Source organism: Triticum dicoccoides, chromosome 5B, assembly GCF_002162155.2.
Source record: "Triticum dicoccoides isolate Atlit2015 ecotype Zavitan chromosome 5B, WEW_v2.0, whole genome shotgun sequence".
NCBI classification, from domain to species: Eukaryota; Viridiplantae; Streptophyta; class Magnoliopsida; order Poales; family Poaceae; genus Triticum; species Triticum dicoccoides.
Genome location: NC_041389.1, coordinates 30644510 through 30666575, shown reverse-complemented (window position 1 = coordinate 30666575; position 22066 = coordinate 30644510). Strand labels below are relative to the sequence as shown.

Below are 22066 nucleotides of genomic sequence, written 5' to 3'. Positions count from 1 at the left end.
CCTCGTAGACCGTAAGCGGAAGCGTTATGACAACGCGGTTGATGTAGTCGTACGTCTTCACGATCCGACCGATCCAAGCACCGAACGTACGGCACCTCCGTGTTCAGCACACGTTCAGCTCGATGACGTTCCCCGGGCTCCAATCCAGCAAAGCGTCGGGGATGAGTTCCGTCAGCACGACGGCGTGGTGATGATGATGATGTTCTACCGGCGCAGGGCTTCGCCTAAACTCCGTGACGATATGACCGAGGTGGAATATGGTGGAGGGGGGCACCGCACACGGCTAAGGAACGATCCGTAGATCAACTTGTGTCTATGGGGTGCCCCCCTCCTCCGTATATAAAGGGGGAGAGGAGGAGGGGGCCGGCCAAGAGGGGAGGCGCGCCCTAGGGGGGGCAAACCTACTACAAGTAGGTTTGGCCCCCCTTTCCTATTAGGAGTAGGAGAGGGAAGGAAGAGAGGGCAGGGAAGAAGGAAAGGGGGGGCCGGCCCCCTCCCAATTCGGATTGGGCTTGGGGGGGCGCGCCCCCTCCTTTGCTCCTTCTCCCTCCCTTCCACTAGGGCCCAATAAGGCCCATATACTTATCGGGGGGTTCCGGTAACCTCCCGGAACTCCGGTATAGTCCCAATCTCATCTGGAACCTTTCCGGTGTCCAAATATATCCGTCCAATATATCATTCTTTATGTCTCGACCATTTCGAGACTCCTCGTCATGTCCGTGATCACATCTGATACTCCGAACAACCTTCGGTACATCAAAACTTATAAACTCATAATAAAACTGTCATCGTAACGTTAAGCGTGCGGACCCTACGGGTTCGAGAACTATGTAGACATGACCTAGAACTGTTTCCGGTCAATAACCAATAGTGGAACCTGGATGTTCATATTGGCTCCTACATATTCTACGAAGATCTTTATCGGTCAAACCGCATAACAACATACGTTATTCCCTTTGTCATCGGTATGTTACTTGCCCGAGATTCGATCGTCGGTATCCAATACCTAGTTCAATCTCGTTACCGGAAAGTCTCTTTACTCGTTCCGTAATACATCATCTCGCAACTAACTCATTAGTTGCAATGCTTGCAAGGCTTAAGTGATGTGCATTACCGAGAGGGCCCAGAGATACGTCTCCGACATTCGGAGTAACAAATCCTAATCTCGAAATACGCCAACCCAACAAGTACCTTTGGAGACACCTGTGGAGCACCTTTATAATCACCCAGTTATGTTGTGACGTTTGGTAGCACACAAAGTGTTCCTCCGGTAAACGGGAGTTGCATAATCTCATAGTCATAGGAACATGTATAAGTCATGAAGAAAGCAATAGCAACATACTAAACGATCGGGTGCTAAGCTAATGGAATGGGTCATGTCAATCAGATCATTCAACTAATGATGTGATCCCATTACTCAAATAACAACTCTTTGTCCATGGTTAGGAAACATAACCATCTTTGATTAACAAGCTAGTCAAGTAGAGGCATACTAGTGACACTCTATTTGTCTATATATTCACACATGTATTATGTTTCCGGTTAATACAATTCTAGCATGAATAATAAACATTTATCATGAAATAAGGAAATAAATAATAACTTTATTATTGCCTCTAGGGCATATTTCCTTCAGTCTCCCACTTGCACTAGAGTCAATAATCTAGTTCACATCGCCATGTGATTTAACACCAATAATCATATATGTATATGATTAACACCCATAGTTCACATCGTCATGTGACCAACACCCAAAGGGTTTACTAGAGTCAATAATCTAGTTCACATCGCTATGTGATTAACACCCAAAGAGTACTAAGGTATGATCATGTTTTGCTCGTGAGAGAAGTTTAGTCTACGGGTCTGTCACATTCAGAGTCGTATGTATTTTGCAAATATTCTATGTCTACAATGCTCTGCATGGAGCTACTCTAGCTAATTGCTCCCACTTTCAATATGTATCCAGATTGAGACTAAGAGTCATCTGGATCGGTGTGAAAGCTTGCACTGATGTAACTTTTTACGACGGGCTCTTTTATCACCTCCATAATCGAGAAGTATTTCCTTGGTCCTCACTAAGGATATTCTTGACCGCTGTCCAGTGATCTACTATTAGATCAAAACTGTATTCCTTTGCCAAACACAGAGCAAGGTATACAATAGGTCTGGTTCACAGCATAGCATACTTTATAGAACCTATGACTGAGGCATAGGAAATGACTTTTCATTCTCTTTCTATCTTCTGCCGTGGTCGGGCTTTGAGTCTTACTCAATTTCATACCTTGTGACACAGGCAAGAAACTCTTTATTTGACTGTTCCATTTTGAACTACTTCAAAATCTTGTCAAGGTATGTACTCATTGAAAAACTTATCAAGCGTCTTGATCTATCTCTATAGATCTTGATGCTCAATATGTAAGTAGCTTTACTGAGGTCTTTCTTTGAAAAACTCTTTTCAAACACTCCTTTATGCTTTTTAGAAAAATTCTACATCATTTTTGATCAACAATATGTCTTACACATATAATATCAGAAATGATACAGAGCTCCCACTCACTTTCTTGTAAATACAGGCCTTTCCAAAAGTCTGTATAAAACCATATGCTTTGATCAACTCATCAAAGCGTATATTCCAACTCCGAGATGCTTGCACCAGTCCATTGATGGATCGCTAGAGCTTGCACAATTTTTGTTAGCACCTTTAGGATTGACAAAACCTCTTGGTTGCATCATATACAACTCTTCTTTAAAGAATCCATTGAGGAATGCAATTTTGACATCTATTTGCCAGATTTCATAAAATGTGGCAATTGCTAACATGATTCGGATAGACTTAAGCATCGATACGAGTGAGAAAATCTCATTGTATTCAACACCTTGAACTTGTCGAAAATCTTTCGCAACAAGTCGAGCTTAGTAGATAGTAACACTACTATCAGTGTCCGTCTTTCTCTTGAAGATCCATTATTTAACATGGCTTGCTGATCATCGAGCAAGTCAATCAAAGTCCATACTTTGTTCTCATACATGGATCCCATCTCAGATTTTATGACCTCAAGCCATTTCGTGGAATCTGGGCTCATCATCGCTTCCTCATAGTTCATAGGTTCATCATGGTCTAGTAACATGACTTCCAGAACATGATTACCATACCACTTTGGTGCGGATCTTACTCTAGAAGACCTACGAGGTTTGGTAGCAACTTGATCTGAAGTTTCATGATCATCATCATTAAGCTTCCTCACTAATTGGTGTAGTAGTCACAAGAACAGATTTCTGTGATGAACTACTTCCCAATAAGGGAGAAGGTACAATTACCTTATCAAGTTCTACTTTCCTCCCACTCACTTCTTTCTAGAGAAACTCCTTCTCTAGAAAGGATCTATCTTAGCAACGAATCTTGCTTTCGGATCTGTGATAGAAGGTGTACCCAATAGTTACCTTTGGGTATTCTGTGAAGACGCACTTCTCCGATTTGGGTTCGAGCTTATCAGGTGAAAACTTTTCACATAAGCATCGCAGCCCCAAACTTTAAGAAACGACAACTTTGGTTTCTTGCCAAACCACAGTTCATATTGTGTCGTCTCAACGGACTTAGGTGGTGCCCCTTTTTAACGTGAATGCAGTTGTCTTTAATGCATGACCCCAAAATGATAGTGGTAAATCGGTAAGAAACATCATAGATTGTACAATATCCAATAAAGTACGGTTATGACGTTCGGACACACCATTACGCTGTGGTGTTCCGGGTGGCGTGAGTTGCGAAACTATTCCACATTGTTTCAAATGTAGACCAAACTCGTAACTCAAATATTCTCCTCCACGATCAGATCGTAGAAATTTTATTTTCTTGTTACGATGATTTTCAACTTCACTCTGAAATTCTTTGAACTTTTCAAATGTTTCAGACTTATGTTTTATTAAGTAGATATACCCATATCTGCTCAAATCATCTGTGAAGGTCAGAAAATAATGATACTTGCCGCGAGCCTCAACACTCATCGGATGGCATACATCAGTATGTATTATTTCCAATAAGTCAGTTGCTCGCTCTATTGTTTCGGAGAACGGAGTCTTTAGTCATCTTGCCCATAAGGCATGGTTCGCAAGCATCAAGTGATTCCAAAATTCCATCAGCATGGAGTTTCTTCATGCGTTTTACACCAATATGACGTAAACTGCAGTGCCACAAATAAGTTGCACTATCATTATTAACTTTGCATCTTTTGGTTTCAATATTATGAATATGTGTATCACTACGATCGAGATCCAACGAACCATTTTCATTGGGTGTGTAACCATATAAGGTTTTATTCATGTAAACAGAACAACAATTTATTCTCTTACTTAAATGAATAACCGTATTGCAATAAACATGATCAAATCATATTCATGCTCAACGCAAACACCAAATAACACTTATTTAGTTTCAACACTAATCCGGAAAGTATAGGGAGTGTGCAATGATGATCATATCAATCTTGGAACTACTTCCAACACACATTGTCACCTCGCCTTTTTACTATTTTCTGTTTATTCTGCAACTCCCGTTTCGAGTTACTACTCTTAGCAACTGAACCAGTATCAAAATGCCAAGGGGTTGCTATAAACACTAGTAAAGTACACATCAATAACATGTATATCCAATATACCTTTGTTCACTTTTGCCATCCTTCTTATCCGCCAAATACTTGGGGCAGTTCCACTTCCAGTGACTAGTCCCTTTGCAGTAGAAGCACTTAGTCTCAGGCTTAGGAGCAGACTTGGGCTTCTTCACTTGAGCAGCAACTTGCTTGCCGTTCTTCTTGAAGTTCCACTTCTTTCCTTTGCCCTTTTCTTGAAACTAGTGGTCTTGTCAACCATCAACACTTGATGCTTTTCTTGATTTCTACCTTCATCGATTTCAGCATCACGAAGAGCTTGGGAATCATTTTCGTCATCCCTTGCATACTATAGTTCATCACGAAGTTCTACTAACTTGGTGATGGTGACTAGAGAATTCTGTCAATCACTATCTTATCTGGAAGATTAACTCCCACTTGATTCAAGCGATTGTAGTACCCAGACAATCTGAGCACATGCTCACTAGTTGAGCAATTCTCCTCCATCTTTTAGCTATAGAACTTGTTGGAGACTTCATATCTCTCAACTCGGGTATTTGCTTGAAATATTAACTTCAACTCTTGGAACATCTCATATGGTCCATGACGTTCAAAACGTCTTTGAAGTCCCGATTCTAAGCCGTCAAGCATGGTGCACTAAACTATCAAGTAATCATCATATTGAGCTAGCTAAACGTTCATAACGTCTGCATCTGCTCCTGCAATAGGTCTGTCACCTAGCGGTGCATCAAGAACATAATTCTTCTGTGTAGCAATGAGGATAAACCTCAGATCACGAATCCAATCCGCATCATTGCTACTAACATCTTTCAACACAATTTTCTCTAGGAACATATCAAAATAAACATATGAAAGCAACAACGCAAGCTATTGATCTACAACATAATTTGCAAAATACTACCAGGACTAAGTTCATGATAAATTTAAGTTCAATTAATCATATTACTTACGAACTCCCACTTAGAAAGATATCCCTCTAATCCTCTAAGTGATCACGTGATCCAAATCAACTAAACCATAACCGATCATCACGTGAAATGGAGTAGCTTTCAATGGTGAACATCATTATGTTGATCATATCTACTATATGATTCACGCTTGACCTTTCGGTCTCCGTGTTCCGAGGCCATATCTGCATATGCTAGGCTCGTCAAGTTTAACCTGAGTATTCTGCGTGTGCAAAACTGGCTTGCACCCGTTGTAGATGGACGTAGAGCTTATCACACCCGATCATCACGTGGTGTCTGGGCACGACGAACTTTGGCAACGGTGCATACTCAGGGAGAACACTTCTTGATAATTTTTAGTGAGAGATCATCTTAAAATGCTACCGTCAATCAAAGCAAGATAAGATGCATAAAGGATAAACATCACATGCAATCAATATAAGTGATATGATATGGCCATCATCATCTTGTGCTTGTGATCTCCATCTCCGAAGCACCGTCGTGATCACCATCATCACCGGCGCGACACCTTGATCTCCATCGTAGCATCGTTGTCGTTTACGCCATCTATTGCTTCTACGACTATCGCTACCGCTTAGTGATAAAGTAAAGCAATTACAGGGCGTTTGCATTTCATACAATAAAGCGACAACCATATGGCTCCTGCCAGTTGCCGATAACTTCAGTTACAAAACATGATCATCTCATACAATAAAATATAGCATCACGTCTTGACCATATCACATCACAACATGCCCTGCAAAAACAAGTTAGACGTCCTCTACTTTGTTGTTGCAAGTTTTACGTGGCTGCTACGGGCTTAGCAAGAACTGTTCTTACCTACGCATCAAAACCACAACGATAGTTCGTCAAGTTAGTGTTGTTTTAACCTTCGCAAGGACCGGGCATAGCCACACTCGATTCAGCTAAAGTGAGAGAGACAGACACCTGCCAGCCACCTTTAAGCACGAGTGCTCGTAACGGTGAAACCAGACTCGCGTAAGCGTACGCGTAATGTCGGTCCGGGCCGCTTCATCTCACAATACCGCCGAACCAAAGAATGACATGCTGGTAAGCAGTATGACTTGTATCGCCCACAACTCACTTGTGTTCTACTCGTGCATATGACATCTACGCATAAAACCTAGGGTCGGATGCCACTGTTGGGGAACGTAGTAATTTCAAAAAAATTCCTACGCACATGCAAGATCATGGTGATGGCATAGCAATGAGAGGGGAGAGTGTTGTCCACGTACCCTCGTAGACCGTAAGCGGAAGCGTTATGACAATGCGGTTGATGTAGTCGTACGTCTTCACGATCTGACTGATCCAAGCACCGAACGTACGGCACCTCCGTGTTCAGCACACGTTCAGCTCGATGACGTTCCCCGGGCTCCAATCCAGCAAAGCGTCGGGGATGAGTTCCGTCAGCACGACAGCATGGTGACGATGATGATGTTCTACCGGCGCAGGGCTTCGCCTAAACTCCGCGACGATATGACCGAGGTGGAATATGGTGGAGGGGGGCACCGCACACGGCTAAGGAACGATCCGTAGATCAACTTGTGTCTATGGGGTGCCCCCCTCCTCCGTATATAAAGGGGGAGAGGAGGAGGGGGCCGGCCAAGAGGGGAGGCGCGCCCTAGGGGGGGCAAACCTACTCCAAGTAGGTTTGGCCCCCCCCTTTCCTATTAGGAGTAGGAAAGGGAAGGAAGAGAGGGGAGGGAAGAAGGAAAGGGGGGGCCGGCCCCCCTCCCAATTCGGATTGGGCTTGGGGGGGCGCGCCCCCTCCTTTGCTCCTTCTCCCTCCCTTCCACTAGGGCCCAATAAGGCCCATATACTTACCTGGGGGTTCCGATAACCTCCCGGAACTCCGGTATAGTCCCAATCTCATCCGGAACCTTTCCGGTGTCCAAATATATCCGTCCAATATATCAATCTTTATGTCTCGACCATTTCGAGACTCCTCGTCATGTCCGTGATCACATCCGGTACTCCGAACAACCTTCGGTACATCAAAACTTATAAACTCATAATAAAACTGTCATCGTAACGTTAAGCGTGCGGACCCTACGGGTTCGAGAACTATGTAGACATGACCTAGAACTATTTCCGGTCAATAACCAATAGTGGAACCTGGATGTTCATATTGGCTCCTACATATTCTACGAAGATCTTTATCGGTCAAACCGCATAACAACATACGTTATTCCCTTTGTCATCGGTATGTTACTTGCCCGAGATTCGATCGTCGGTATCCAATACCTAGTTCAATCTCGTTACCGGCAAGTCTCTTTACTCGTTCCGTAATACATCATCTCGCAACTAACTCATTAGTTGCAATGCTTGCAAGGCTTAGGTGATGTGCATTACCGAGAGGGCCCAGAGATACGTCTCCGACATTCGGAGTAACAAATCCTAATCTCGAAATACGCCAACCCAACAAGCACCTTTGGAGACACCTGTGGAACTAAATAATAGACAAAAATAGGAACTGGCACTGGGCACTAGGTTAATATGTTAGTTCCCAAAAATGATATAAAATGACATATAAAATATAAAAAATTGATAATATAATAATATGAAACAATAAAAAATATATAGATACGTTGGAGACGTATCAGTGCCTTTGCCCGCTAGTCTCACAAAAGGAGCTCAATTTCATATGTAATCATAGGATGATGTTTTGCTTAGCCACCAACCATTGAGATTCAATATCCCATGATGCTCGTTGTCGTCTGTCGGCTTGTAGAATACCATGGTACAACACTGTAATGCATAACGCCTTAATTTGAAAACTAGAGTTTTCCAGCCCGTAAGATGCTCTATTTTGTTTTGTGTATGTAAGACGAGAATGAGTTTTGACTGCAACGTTTTATGTATGTTGTCCAATGGTATCAAGCATCAATGAAGACATATAAACACAAGAGTCTAAATAGAAGGTTTGAATACAAGAACCGTAACACATCAATAAAAAAACTGCAGAACACCATACAATACCAAAGAGCCCCACACAAAAAAACACATGTAATGATGCACCAATTTTCTCTATGTTCGCGTGGAATGAACCACGTTGCTCTCAAGCGGTTTATTTAAAGTAAGAGTCGTAATCCAAAATAGAACCAAAGCCACAAGACTTGTGTGAAAATGTATAGAGAAAGATTCAAATATAAATACAACAACTCTGCGGATCAATACCACATGAAGTTAATTACTGTCTATTCACTCGCTAGATGGCATCGTACAAGATTTTGACTATCAAAAGCACCCCATTTAAAATTAACAAACAATTATATATTTCTTCATTGCTCTTAGTGGGTAGGGTGGGAATCAATTTCGGCTGAACTTTTAGCTATCCATTAGTAGCAAGCATTGACTTTAATAGGAACCAACACCATAGCTTGACTAGAGAGCGAAGGCGGATGTGGCTCTACCCATCGGGGGTCCAACATCAACATTGATGGCATATGTGTCCAGTGAGTGAAGGTGGATATGCCTCTAGCCCATCAAGGCTGCAACTTCAACATTGATGTCATGTGTGTCTCATCAATGCATATCTATCTACTACTCTCTCCGTAAACTAATATAAAAGCGTTTAGATCACTACTTTAGTAATCTAAATGCTCTTATATTACAAAACAGTAAAATAAAGCTAGCTACGAGGCAGCACGGCAACTTGGCATCGTCAACCGTCCGATCCAGCACATGAACCGTCCAGATCGTCACTTCGTCCCATCGAGACATTTAGTGCGTTTTAACCGCGTCGCGACCAACTAGACCCACGTAATCGGGCCGCTGCTCCGCAGACCGAGTCAGGGATCATCCCGTTCATTGGACCAACCAGCCAAAAAGCCCACATAGACAGAGCGACGGAAATCTTTGCCCCCGCCCCGTGAGTTCTCCATACATTCGTCCCTATCTCCGATCCGATCTTCCAATCCTCCTATCCCCCGTCGATGCGTGGCGATGCGGAGTGGCTGCTCGGCTGGTGGAGGATCTGCCTCGTGACTGTGAGGGAATCATGCCTTACGACTAGCGGCGACCTAGGACTCGTCCGTCGCGTCGGCGGTGACACCCTACCTCCTGCGTCTAGGGATCACAACGGCAAGCGGCCACTCCTTATGGGGCCTCTTCTCTTTGAACTTATTGGTCGCCGGTGATGCTCGGAATGCTGCTGTTGCTACGCGCCTGTGCAACGCCCCCACCGGGTAGTCCATGCTGACCCAGGACGGGAGTGTGGCACTAAGCCCCTGGTCCTCTACGACAGGCAGGTTGGACGAGACAAGAAATTTTCTGTGCAAATTCTCTCTAATTAAGGAAATCCTTTAACTCTTCTAATGTTATGATTATATCATGCAGGAAGGCTCTTGCCATCTTTCTGTATGGTGATTTATTCATCTGCCTTTCCCATGTAATTGGTGCGTGACCATCCAAGATTGGTGCTCATCAGGCATGTTCTAAAATATTGTCTAAATTATAAGTTCAGCATATTTCGATGTAGCCATAGAATACTACCTACTTAAGATTATTGATATCAATGGTTCAGAAATGTATTCTGAGTTTGGCAAGCTAGCCAAGTTCTGCAAATAAGTTTCTTTGCTTCTTATTTCTTGCTAACATATGTGTGATAGTTCAAGTACTCAACTATTATTCTGTTGTAGCTTCTATATTTCCAACACCACCCAACGATTTGGCATCATCTTGTAACTATTCCCTCCCCAAAAATATCGGTGGGATATGATAAGGATCATATCCTTAGATGTTAGACTAAAAATTTCAAGAGTTTTTTTTGCGAATCGAATTTCTAGAGTTAACTCCTAAATAATATATAAGAACAAAATATAGGTTGCTTAGTAATGGTTACGGACTTACTGGAATGAACACATTTAGAGTGCACACAAGTTTATACCAAATGTAATCTCTTAAGATAAATTAAAGGAACACAATCATTATTAGTTTTAATAGTATTTCCATGTTCTTTTTTATTAATAATGTGATTGACACCCCCTTTCCATTAAGCATGTTGATATTTTTAATGCCAATATACTAAACCTTTTTTTATTCGTAATTGTCTCTACAAACACCAAGCCTTTCTAAAAATTTCCATCATCTTGCCACACTACTTTGCAGTTGGCATGTGCACACGCATACTATGGCATACCATGCTCCCCATTGGACCGTTTAAATTTAACATTGTGTGTATACATGTATTCATTCTTACAATGTAAAGAAAAATATCTCAGATATTTAAACAACCTTAATTAATCCAAAGTATTAGTATATTTTCTTATTACCATGGACGGGCGCGGCAACGCGCGCCTTTAAGTTCTAGTTATTTACAAAAGGAGTACATCACTAAGTTCCCTAGGATTAGAGGCATTTAATTGAGGACATTGGTTTTGGATTGGGTTCCTAATTTTTATCTAGTCAAAAAATTTCAAGGATCTTTGTTCAAGTGAGGTGCCTAATTTTTAATTTGGTTCACGATTTTGATAGGTCAATAATTTTTCAAATCAATCGACGACAACAAACAACTTATAAAAATATACCAGTCTCGCGCAACTATCATCGCCTAACAAAAGAAATGCCAACATGCAACACTGTGACACCAAATATGATTTTGGATTGAGTTCCTAATTTTTCATTTGGTCAACAATTCCACAAGGAGCTCTCTCATTCAAGTGAGGTGTTCAATTTTGAATTTGGTTCACCATTTTGACTAATCAGTGATTCTCAAATCAATCAAGAACAACCAGCTTATAAAAATACATCAGCCTCCCACCCTCTCAGCAGCTGAAATAAATAAATAAACGCCAACATGTGGCACCGTAGCACAAATATAATACATGTAGTCACCACTATAAGAAACTTTCCAGCATACGTGTGGGTTAATTTGCAGATAATACATAATTATACTCCTAGAAAGAGCCCATCAGAATACCACGTTATAAAAAAAAGAAAACACACTTCAACATCTCCCCCACACGCCAAACCAATTTTTTTTATTGCAATCCCAACAACACCAATCGCGCAGCAAAGCGCGCCCGATCCTTCTAGTTATTCTTGAATCTCATTTACATCCAAGCTATGCAAAGCGTTTATAGTTGACTTCATCATTTTTCAAAGCTCCACTACTACATACTTACTCCATGCTTTCTATAGGCAAACATGAGCGCGGTGATGCGCATCGCAGAAGTCGTACCCAATGTCACGAATGCAATCCCCAAAACAAATTGTTGTCGTGCCATCTAAATTTCAAGATCCCATGGTTTGAAGAAATGCCCACATGCCATATTCTGGCCAAAACAGGCAGGAATTAAGTCCTCTTAAAGAGCCTCATTTAAAACGGAGCCAGCAGCGCCAAAACCAAATCAAAACGCATTTCTTTTCCTCCTAAAAAAAGATCGCATTTTTCGAATACAAATACAGAAAAAATCCTCGCTTTCTCCCACCCACGTCGCTCCTCTCCTCTCCGCCGTCTCCGTCACTCCCTCCCTCCCTCCGCGACAGACATCTTCCGCCCCGGTCCCCGAGCTCCGCCGTTATCCCGCGCCCGCCCGCCCCCCGCCTCCTCCCTCGCCGCCCGCGCGAATTCCCAAATCCCCAGGGGCTCTCGCGCGCTCGCCTCCCTCCCACTCCCACACCTCCCCGCGATCCCATCTCCTCGCGTGGCCGCCGGCGGAGCCTAGGGTTCAGGCGATGGAGGCCGCCGGGGACCGGTGAGCTCCCCTAAAGGCGGCTGTCTTAGCTTCCGTGACCGCGCGGGGGATCTCGAGCTCGCGGAAACCCTAGTAGCTAGGTGCGACGGCGGCGGCCATGGACGTGGACGCGCGGATGGCCACGGAGTCGGACTCCGACTCGGACGCCGCCGCGGCGGCGCAGGCCGGCGGCACCGTGAGCGTCCCCGTCAGCGGGACCGAGACCCCCTCCGTGTCGCCGCCGCCCGAGCCTGCCACGGGGGCGGCGGCTCCTCCCGCGGCGGTGGCGGGGCCGAGGCCGGCCCCCGGGTACACGGTGGTGGACGCGTTGATGGACAAGAAGGAGGACGGGCCGGGGTGCCGCTGCGGGCACACGCTCACGGCCGTGCCTGCCGTCGGGGAGGAGGGCTCGCCGGGCTACATAGGCCAGCGGCTGATCCTCTTCGGCGGCGCCACCGCGCTCGAGGGCAACAACGCCACTCCACCCTCGTCGGCTGGGAGCGCCGGGATCCGTACGGCCCCTTCTACCTGAGCTTTTTTCCTTGTTTCAAATGGGTTTGTTGGGTGCTGTAGGCTCCTGCTTTCTAGCTTGTGTTGTCCGTCCGAGAGCCATAGCTTGAAGGGAGATTGAACAGTAGGCACTGATGTAGTTGGCGATCTTGCTTTTGGACTGGGAGGGAGGGAAAACACGATTTTGAGGGGAATGTTTTACTGGGGATAGACCGACTGCGAATTTAGTCTTCCAGTTTCTCATTAAGAGGTGAAGTTCAGAGTATTGCCTCGCGCTCGTGCGGGTTTAGGCGGGATTGGGTTAATTAATGATGCTGTGAGAATTTGAGGCGCTACCTTGTTTTTTGGATACTAAAATGAGTTGGACATTGAGGCGTTATTCGCCGTGTAACTCTGCTCACCTTAATTGGAAGGCTAAATATAGGTCTCTTATATTGTTTGAGGTGTAACATAGTCTGAAGGTAATTTGAACAGTAGTGAATGGTTTAGTTGGTAATCTTGCTTTGAGAGAGGGAAAAATAAATCAATTTTGGGAGGGGATGTTTTGTTGGGGATAGAAACTATGTAGGATGGATTGTGAATTTAGTGGTCCAGTGTCTCATTAAGAGGTGGAATTTAGAGCGTTGGCTGCTTGGTGCTCTTCCGGGTTTAGGCGGGATTCGGTTAATTAATGATGCTGTGAGAATTTGAGGTGCTACCTTGTTTCGGAAGTAATAACGAGTTGGAAATTAAGGCGCTATATTGCCGTGTGATTCTGTGCTCACGCTTTTAATTGGATGGCTAAATATAGTGCTCTTATATCGGTTGAGGTGCCAAACTTAGTACTCCGAATGTGAGTACAATTAAATTCCACTCACGAGATCTCAGTCTCTGTGATGCCTGCCCTAGTCGTGTTGTCCCGTTAGAATTGTTTTAACGTGTTAGAAATAGTACACTATGGTGTCAATCTGGAAATGTTGATTTGAACTTTTATGTGTCCGTACTTTATGGAGGTCTAACAAAGGATCAAATAAATTGCTCAAAACCCATACTTAGAGGTGTTGGAGGATCTTAGCTGGTTGGAAGGAAACTTGGTTTATTTAATTCCTTTACTTGAACATGTCTGACTGGTTGTACATACAATTGATTTGCTTAATGATCTCCTTGATGGCAGGTCTTGCTGGTGCCACCGCGGATGTTCACTGTTATGATGTGTTATCAAATAAATGGACCAGGTACTGTTTTCTATTTTTCAGTTTGGTGCTTCGGTGCTGTGTATTACTCCTTTTCCTAAGTTCTTTTTATAGATCCCACAGCCTTTTCTGGCTTTATAGTTATTAGTTCTGATATACCACAACACAATGTTGTTAGGCTTACTCCACTTGGTGAACCCCCTTCACCAAGAGCTGCACATGTAGCAACTGCTGTTGGAACCATGGTGGTCATTCAGGTACTTTACATTTCTGCTTTCTTTTTGCTTTACATTATTAGGTGCATCATTTTTTGTCAGGTCAGTGCTAATATAAAACTAATTATAATTTTCCTTTCTCATTGTTTTCTGCCATGCAGGGTGGTATAGGCCCTGCTGGTTTATCTGCAGAGGACCTTCATGTTTTGGATCTTACACAACAACGTCCGCGATGGCACAGGTGTTTTTCACTTCACTATAATTTCATTTCAGAAAAATACTTTTGCTACCATCTGTGCTGAGTGTTCTAAGCCTTCTATGCAGAGTCGTGGTTCAAGGGCCTGGTCCTGGTCCACGATACGGACATGTCATGGCCTTGGTTGGGCAGCGATTCTTGTTGACCATTGGCGGAAATGATGGTAGACAATTTTCTTATGTGCTTATATGGCCTAGAATCGTAGCTTCTTGCAGATTGTTCCATCCTAATTGTTAGCATTCATGCTAATGCTAACATTACATACTTATTTCAGGAAAGCGTCCCCTGGCAGACGTTTGGGCCCTTGATACTGCAGCAAAGCCATATGAATGGAGGAAACTTGAACCAGAAGGCGAAGGACCGCCTCCATGCATGTAAGTGAAAGCCTTCTCCTTTTGACTGTAGTTAGATTAATGAGAGAGAAACTTTTCTATGGTGGCATTGTCTTGGAATCCTGCAGTAATTATTAGCAAGCTGCTGTTAGTGGTGATGATGAGTTAGCTTTTTTTGTGCATGCTACCTTGCCTTTATTAATTATAACTACAAGGCTCTCAGCAGTCCCATTACACTTAGGTTTGCAGTGCAGCGCTTTATTTTGCTCTGGTAAATATGGAAAATCTTTGTCATATATAACTCATTGCTATTGCTATTTTCCAAAGCACTCGCCAGCCAAAAGTGTTTTCAGGTTTGTTAAGTCGTCTTTTATGAGAAACATCACAAATCTAAATAGAACCTTTTGCTATCTACTGTACTTCAGAGTTACTAGTTATTTGCTGCAATGAAACCTCACATTTGAGTAGCCGCAAGATATTTTCGTATGTTGCTGAAAGCAGAGTTGACTCTAGTTTTTTTATCCTTATGCTGACTGTAGTCTTGTATAATGTTGTTGCTCAGGTATGCAACTGCAAGTGCCCGCTCTGATGGTCTTCTTTTGCTCTGTGGTGGGAGGGACACTAATAGTGTGGTAAGTGACATACTACTTGGCAGTAAGTTCTTCAAGAGTATGGAGCGCAATTTATGAATTACTGATTGGGTATATTTAGTTATTTGACCATTTTGTTAATTTTCTTGTAATAGGAATATATGGTATCTATTTCACTGCTCGTAGTTTTTAGGTTCAAAGCTGCCATAAGTCACAACAAGGGCTCATGCACTTTTCTCGTACAAGTGATAGTCAGAAGCACTCATGCTTGTACAGAGTCACCGGCGGTCATTCTTTTACATGCATGTACTTCTTTGCAGCATAGGATCAGTGAGTCCATCATGATTTTTGAGTGTGCACATTTTAGTCAGTTCACTTGTTAAATCATGCCCTTTAAACAATTTTGGATCAGAATCTGAAACAACCTTTTCAGGGTCCTTTTGGGATTACAGTATTTTACTGTTAGTTTTTAGAGGCAGCGATTTCTGTTATTAATGTCTTCTAAATTTGTGCTCCAGCGTACTCTTCACAGCTAACAATATGCTTTTTTTTTTTGGCTAAAATCATCAGCCTCTGTCAAGTGCGTACGGTCTCGCAAAGCATAGGGATGGGCGCTGGGAGTGGGCAATTGCCCCTGGTGTCTCTCCATCACCCAGATATCAACATGCAGCTGTAAGTTGCCATTCTTTTCCTGCTGGTTTGATTTGTTTGTTTAATTTTGAGATTGTTCTCACTTTATTGTTGGTGCAATGCAATATTGCTATTTCATTTTCATGCTTTAGGTTTTTGTCAATGCACGACTTCATGTCTCAGGAGGGGCTCTTGGAGGCGGTCGCATGGTAGAAGACTCCTCTAGTGTGGCAGGTTCTATTTTTAGAACTATGAAGTTATTACCATTTTATTTATTACTCCCTCCGGTCCATTTTAATTGTCTTGATTTAGTACAGCTTTGTACTAAATCTTTCTTCCGTTGGTAACTAAAAGAAATGGATCTTAGTTGGCTGTAATGTGCAGGAAGATAATTTTAAATGAATTAGTTTCTTAGATTATATATTTGACTATGCTGAACTTCATTTCGCCTCCCTGTTGAGTGTTGATACATACGGCCTTTTTTTTTGCTCAATGGTTTTGTTTTGGAGTGAACTCAATGGTTTTCACTATTTACTAAACATGGAAAGATGTATGCTGTTACTGGTTATATGTGCAGCACATATATCCCTTTTATAGAAGTAGATAGATGTTATGTTCAAATACTTGATATTTTCAGCATTGACCACTTGGTTGATGTTCAAATGCATTACTATTTCCAATCCTTATTTGTTGTGCCATTCTGTCATTCTTAGTGTTGGACACTGCTGCTGGAGTTTGGTGTGACACAAAATCAGTAGTTACAACTCCAAGGACAGGAAGATATAGTGCAGATGCAGCGGGTGGTGAGGCTTCTGGAGAGCTTACACGAAGGTGCAGGCATGCAGCTGCTGCGGTTGGTGATATGATATTCATTTATGGAGGTTTACGGGGAGGTAAACACCTCAGTTTCTAAGCCTCTTCTTACTCCCGACATACATGAATTTTCCTCTGTTGTCCTGCAAGTTCTGTTCCTACGGTGGAATGCGGAATTGTCCTATTGAATCAAAATGTTTGCTAAACCAGTGGTTGCAAATTTACAAAGGGCAGCATGCTAAAATTACCATTCCTGCTTTAGATGTTTGAACTTACTTCACATGGGTGGCCATTTCTTACGAATTTGTAGTTTAGTTAGTTATATGCAATTTACCTGTTCTGCTTCCTGTTTGCTAAGTGTAAATTCTGTTTATGGGGAGCTATATTGCTAGTTTATCCAGATTAACTGAAGCAACTGATCACTGATATATATGAGATGCTGATCAGTTAAAATGAGACATTCATTCGAAATGGTTTTGCTTGTTTACAAATTCTTACTCAGATTTAGTACAGAATGGTCGATAACCTCTCCGAGAACATGTGATTTTTTTTCTCAGTGATTTGCTGTGTTTTGTTAAATGATGTTAGTACTTGGTAGTGCTCTTGTGCATGAAGCTTGGATATTGGCATCTTCCTGTGGGATAGCAAAGTCGCATGGTTGGTTGATGTTATAAACAATTCAGCCATATGATTGCGCTATTCACAAAATGTTGTCATTCCAGTGTTCATCCATTGAGGCATCTTTACTTGTATGCTGGTGATGATATTCCTTCTAAGCCTTTTCTTTGTTAGGAAAACAGTAGGAACATCCAGTATTAGGCAATCAGCACATAATTAGATTTTGACTATGCTTACATATTCTTTTTTTTCTCAAAAAAGGTGTGCAAGGGGTTCAATATTCAAACTTAAATAATCCCTAGTTCATTAATATGATTAAAGCCTCCTGTTCTCAATGTAAATTACCGCAGTGAAGTGTTAACTTTGGCACCCATGTTTCTTCTTGAAATTTGACATCTGAGTTAGCAGAGTCAGAAGACCCCCAATTCGAACCCGTACACCTTATTATGGCCAAATCTCACCAATTTTGGCAACATTTGGAAGCATTATTTCAACAAGTCTGTTTTTCTCATTCATAGAAATCTAGAAAATCCAATTCCATAAATCTGTGTTGGTTACCTGTTTAGAGGTCAGTGGAAGTGCTGCTTCTGACTGATTGGAATTTGGAAGCTGGTACAAGCAAGTCTTTGAACTGTGTCCAGGATTGGTTTCAAATCCTGCTCAGAAGTGACCACACACATAATTGCTATTCCTTGCACAGTGCATTTCAATAAAGCACAGTGTAGCTATCTTATAATTTATCTTTGTTGTCTGTTTACTTTGTTGATTTTGTTTGTGGAGTAGCTGGGAAGAATGTTTTTTTTTCATTTCTTTAACATTTCCTCCAGTTTCAAAGTACATAGGTGTTCATTTGTTTTCTTTCTGTTGATGCAAGAATTCATATGTAATTGTACCACAGGTGTGTTGCTAGACGACCTTCTTGCTGCAGAAGATCTTGCTGCTGCTGAAACAACAAGTGCAGCTAACCATGCAGCTGCAGCTGCCGCTAATATGCAAGCTGGAGGAACACCTGGCAGATTTGCTTACAATGATGAACAAACAGGGCAAACGACTACAGAAACAACTGCTGATGGAGCTGTGGTTCTTGGAACCCCAGTTGCACCTCCTGTTAATGGGGATGTGTATACTGATATCAGCCCTGAGAATGCAGTGATCCAGGGACAGAGGTTTGCATCATTTCTGTTCTAGACTTGTGCTGTCCATCTTTCTTTGCATGGGTCTTCTGTTCATATTAAATTTGAGCTATATTGAGACGTGCGTTTCAAATCTTTCTTTTTTTTGGTGTGTGTGTTTAGGAGATCGAGCAAAGGTGTTGATTATTTGGTTGAAGCATCTGCTGCAGAGGCTGAGGCAATCAGTGCTACTTTGGCTGCTGTAAAGGCCAGGCAAGTTAATGGTGAGATGGAGCATTCACCTGACTCTCCAGACGCCACACAAAGCGGGAAGCTAAATTCAAGCCTTATCAAACCAGATGTTGCTCTTGCAAACAATTCAACACCACCTCCTGGGGTTCGGTTACACCATAGAGCAGTGAGTAAAAAATACAATTAATCTGAGCTTTGTATCCTTATTAATTCCATGTCCTTCTGTTTATTTATTTTCTTGGTGGATTATCCTTCAACTGACAGCAATATATTACTCCCTCTGTCCCACAGTATAAGATCGTTTCTCAAGCTAACATAGCTTGAAAAATGATCTTATATTATGGGACGGAGGGAGTATATCTTAGAGGTTGTCCTCTGAACAGTTTAGCTCAAGTTGCTCGGTGGCATGCTTGACAACATTTTTCTTTTTGTAGGTTGTGGTAGCAGCAGAAACAGGAGGTGCCTTAGGTGGCATGGTTAGGCAGCTGTCAATTGATCAGTTTGAAAATGAAGGAAGAAGGGTTATCTATGGCACTCCTGAGAATGCAACTGCAGCTAGAAAATTACTGGATCGGCAAATGTCTATTAATAGTGTGCCCAAAAAGGTATTCTACTCTGCAGAAACCAAGTTATCTGTGAAAAACAAGACATGATAGAAGTACTTTATTGTAGATTTGAAGAATCTGTATGATAAAAGGTTATATAGTACACCCTCCATTTTTGTGTGAGATGCGGGTATATAGATGAAACTTACTTAGAGGGAGATTTCTAATTTGCCTTAAAATTCTACTCTTGGGTCATTTACCAGGTAATTGCCTCTCTCTTGAAACCCCGTGGTTGGAAGCCCCCTGTACGAAGGCAATTCTTCTTGGACTGTAATGAGATTGCAGATCTATGTGATAGTGCCGAAAGGATATTTTCAAGTGAACCAAGTGTCATAAAGCTTAAAGCTCCCATTAAGATATTTGGTGATTTGCATGGTCAATTTGGTGACCTAATGCGCTTATTCGACGAGTATGGTGCTCCCTCAACAGCAGGAGATATTGCGTGAGTGTCTTTTTTTTCACCTTCTCCTATTTTGAGGGTTTGTTACTATCTTGTCAGAGACTATGTTGATGATCTCACATGTATTTTTTTTAAATTACAGTTACATTGATTATCTCTTCTTGGGAGACTATGTTGATCGTGGTCAACATAGTTTGGAGACTATTACTCTTCTCCTTGCACTGAAGGTAGTAACTATCATGCTGTGAGAGCGTACCATTAGGTTTATTTTTTTTGAATTGTGATGCCAAGCTCACTGTGCAATTCAGGTTGAATATCCTCAAAATGTACATTTGATTCGAGGGAATCATGAGGCAGCAGATATCAATGCGCTGTTTGGGTTCCGGATAGAGTGCATAGAGCGAATGGTAATGGTTCATCTTTTCATATTACATGTCTGATGTCGCTACGCTTTTATTGCGTGCCTAAATCACTGTTCTCTGGTTTAAAAATTAGGGTGAGCGGGATGGAATCTGGACCTGGCATCGTGTTAATAGGTTATTTAATTGGCTTCCTTTGGCTGCCCTAATAGAGAAGAAAATAATCTGCATGCATGGTGGTATTGGGCGTTCCATTAACCACATAGAGCAAATTGAAAATCTTCAAAGACCGATAACCATGGAAGCAGGCTCAGTTGTTCTAATGGATCTTTTATGGTTAGCAATTTAACTGCTCTTTTTTTATCACACTATTATTGAAAGATCCTCATTCAATAATTTTTTATTGTTATAAAGGTCGGATCCAACTGAGAATGACAGTGTTGAAGGACTCAGACCAAATGCTCGGGGCCCAGGTCTTGTCACCTTTGGGGTAAGCACCATCTGTGTTTTGATTAGATCTTTTCTCCATGTTGGTTCCTGTGGCCTATGAAAACTAACATGCACTGTTACCACAGCCTGACCGTGTTATGGAGTTCTGCAACAACAATGACCTACAGTTAATTGTGCGAGCACACGAGTGTGTGATGGATGGCTTTGAGCGTTTCGCCCAAGGTCACTTGATCACCCTCTTCTCAGCAACAAACTACTGTGGTATGGACATGTTATTCTTGCATAATTTACTCTTGTCATCCCTTGCAGTTGGACTGGCCCCATTTGCTCATACATTATATGCACAGGTACGGCAAACAACGCAGGCGCAATCTTAGTTCTGGGAAGGGACCTTGTGGTTGTCCCAAAACTCATTCATCCGTTGCCACCTGCCATTACATCTCCTGAGACATCCCCGGAGCATCATATTGAGGACACATGGATGCAGGTGGGCTGCTTTATTGAAAGACACTGATGTATTTGCACGAGGTCATAACGTTGTTTGCCCACTTCTAACTCCCATCTTGTGTTAAAACCAGGAACTAAATGCCAACAGGCCACCAACTCCGACCAGGGGCCGCCCTCAAGCAGCTAGCAATGACCGAGCAGGCCCTCTTGCGTGGATATAGCGGCTTCGCGGCGTGCTGAAGCGTATCTGTTCTAAGTCTCCGTCAGTGGGTCCTGGCTATATCTATCCATTCTGCCCACAGGCGGATGATCTTATATGCCCAGGTGACATGCTATCCCACAGCAATGGCAACAGGAAATCTTTTGCGGGGATCATCTAAGCTTAGCGATCTGAGGGCAAAGGCGGAGAAGTTTTGCCGGTCACCGCGGACAGAGCTCTCCAAGCTTTTCCCTAAACATGACAAGTAGAGGAGCTGGCCGTCGGCTTACCGATAGATCCTGCCTGCTAGGCTTCACCTGTACATATGCGCAGATGCCAGCCGGCAGATAGATGGGGTGTATGTTGTTTTGTCGACAGATTGGAGGGGGGGCAGAAGGGGATGATAGTGTTACTGTACTAGGTATTCTTTTCCTGTGTCTAGTTTCTTTTTCCCAACATGTTGCAAAGTAATGGAGTGGCCAAAGGAGGAGTAAACTTATTTGATGGGGGCCTGTCTGCCAGTGCCAGCCCTTGTAAAATAGTGGTATTCACTTGTTTGTGTTATCACAGTGCCCCCTCTCACTGTAATTTCTGTCTCTGCTGCTTGTGTACAATACCATTCTTTTTCTGTTTAAAGGTTTTTGGTGGTGGTGAGCACAATTTTGGTGATTTAATTTAATTTATTGTAGGAGCTCCCCAGTTTTTACATCTTTGTTGTGTTTATTTTGGTGGATGCAGTTTTACCGGTTCTTTTTAACCCTGGACAGTTCTGATAGGAAACAACTTTGGCACTGTAGAAGTATTTATATTTGTCAGTGAACGATGTTAGTAGATATCAA

At 42.6% G+C, this 22066-nt stretch overlaps 1 protein-coding gene across 1 annotated transcript; it reads left to right on the top strand.

Annotated features, from left to right (window-relative positions):
- Positions 1–12155: 12155 nt before the first annotated feature.
- LOC119307198 (serine/threonine-protein phosphatase BSL2 homolog) lies at positions 12156–21887 on the top strand. The gene is made up of 21 exons (XM_037583293.1): positions 12156–12779; positions 13931–13991; positions 14128–14206; positions 14326–14405; positions 14489–14583; positions 14695–14794; positions 15315–15384; positions 15913–16014; positions 16125–16206; positions 16686–16865; positions 18302–18569; positions 18699–18933; positions 19202–19372; positions 19576–19814; positions 19915–19999; positions 20081–20179; positions 20268–20467; positions 20546–20621; positions 20707–20842; positions 20929–21068; positions 21160–21887. The coding sequence occupies exons 1-21, from the start codon at positions 12386–12388 to the stop codon at positions 21247–21249; spliced, it is 2982 nt and encodes a 993-aa protein (XP_037439190.1). The 5' UTR covers positions 12156–12385; the 3' UTR covers positions 21250–21887.
- Positions 21888–22066: the final 179 nt, after the last annotated feature.

What these genes read in the sequence shown, in the direction of transcription:
- LOC119307198 (XM_037583293.1), top strand. Translation starts at nt 12,386, where the DNA reads ATGGACGTGGACGCGCGGATGGCCACGGAGTCGGACTCCGACTCGGAC. An exon ending in TTCGGTTACACCATAGAGCA is followed by an intron (nt 18,934 to 19,201) that starts GTGAGTAAAAAA and finishes TTCTTTTTGTAG; the next exon opens with GTTGTGGTAGCAGCAGAAAC. An exon ending in TCAACAGCAGGAGATATTGC is followed by an intron (nt 19,815 to 19,914) that starts GTGAGTGTCTTT and finishes TTTAAATTACAG; the next exon opens with TTACATTGATTATCTCTTCT.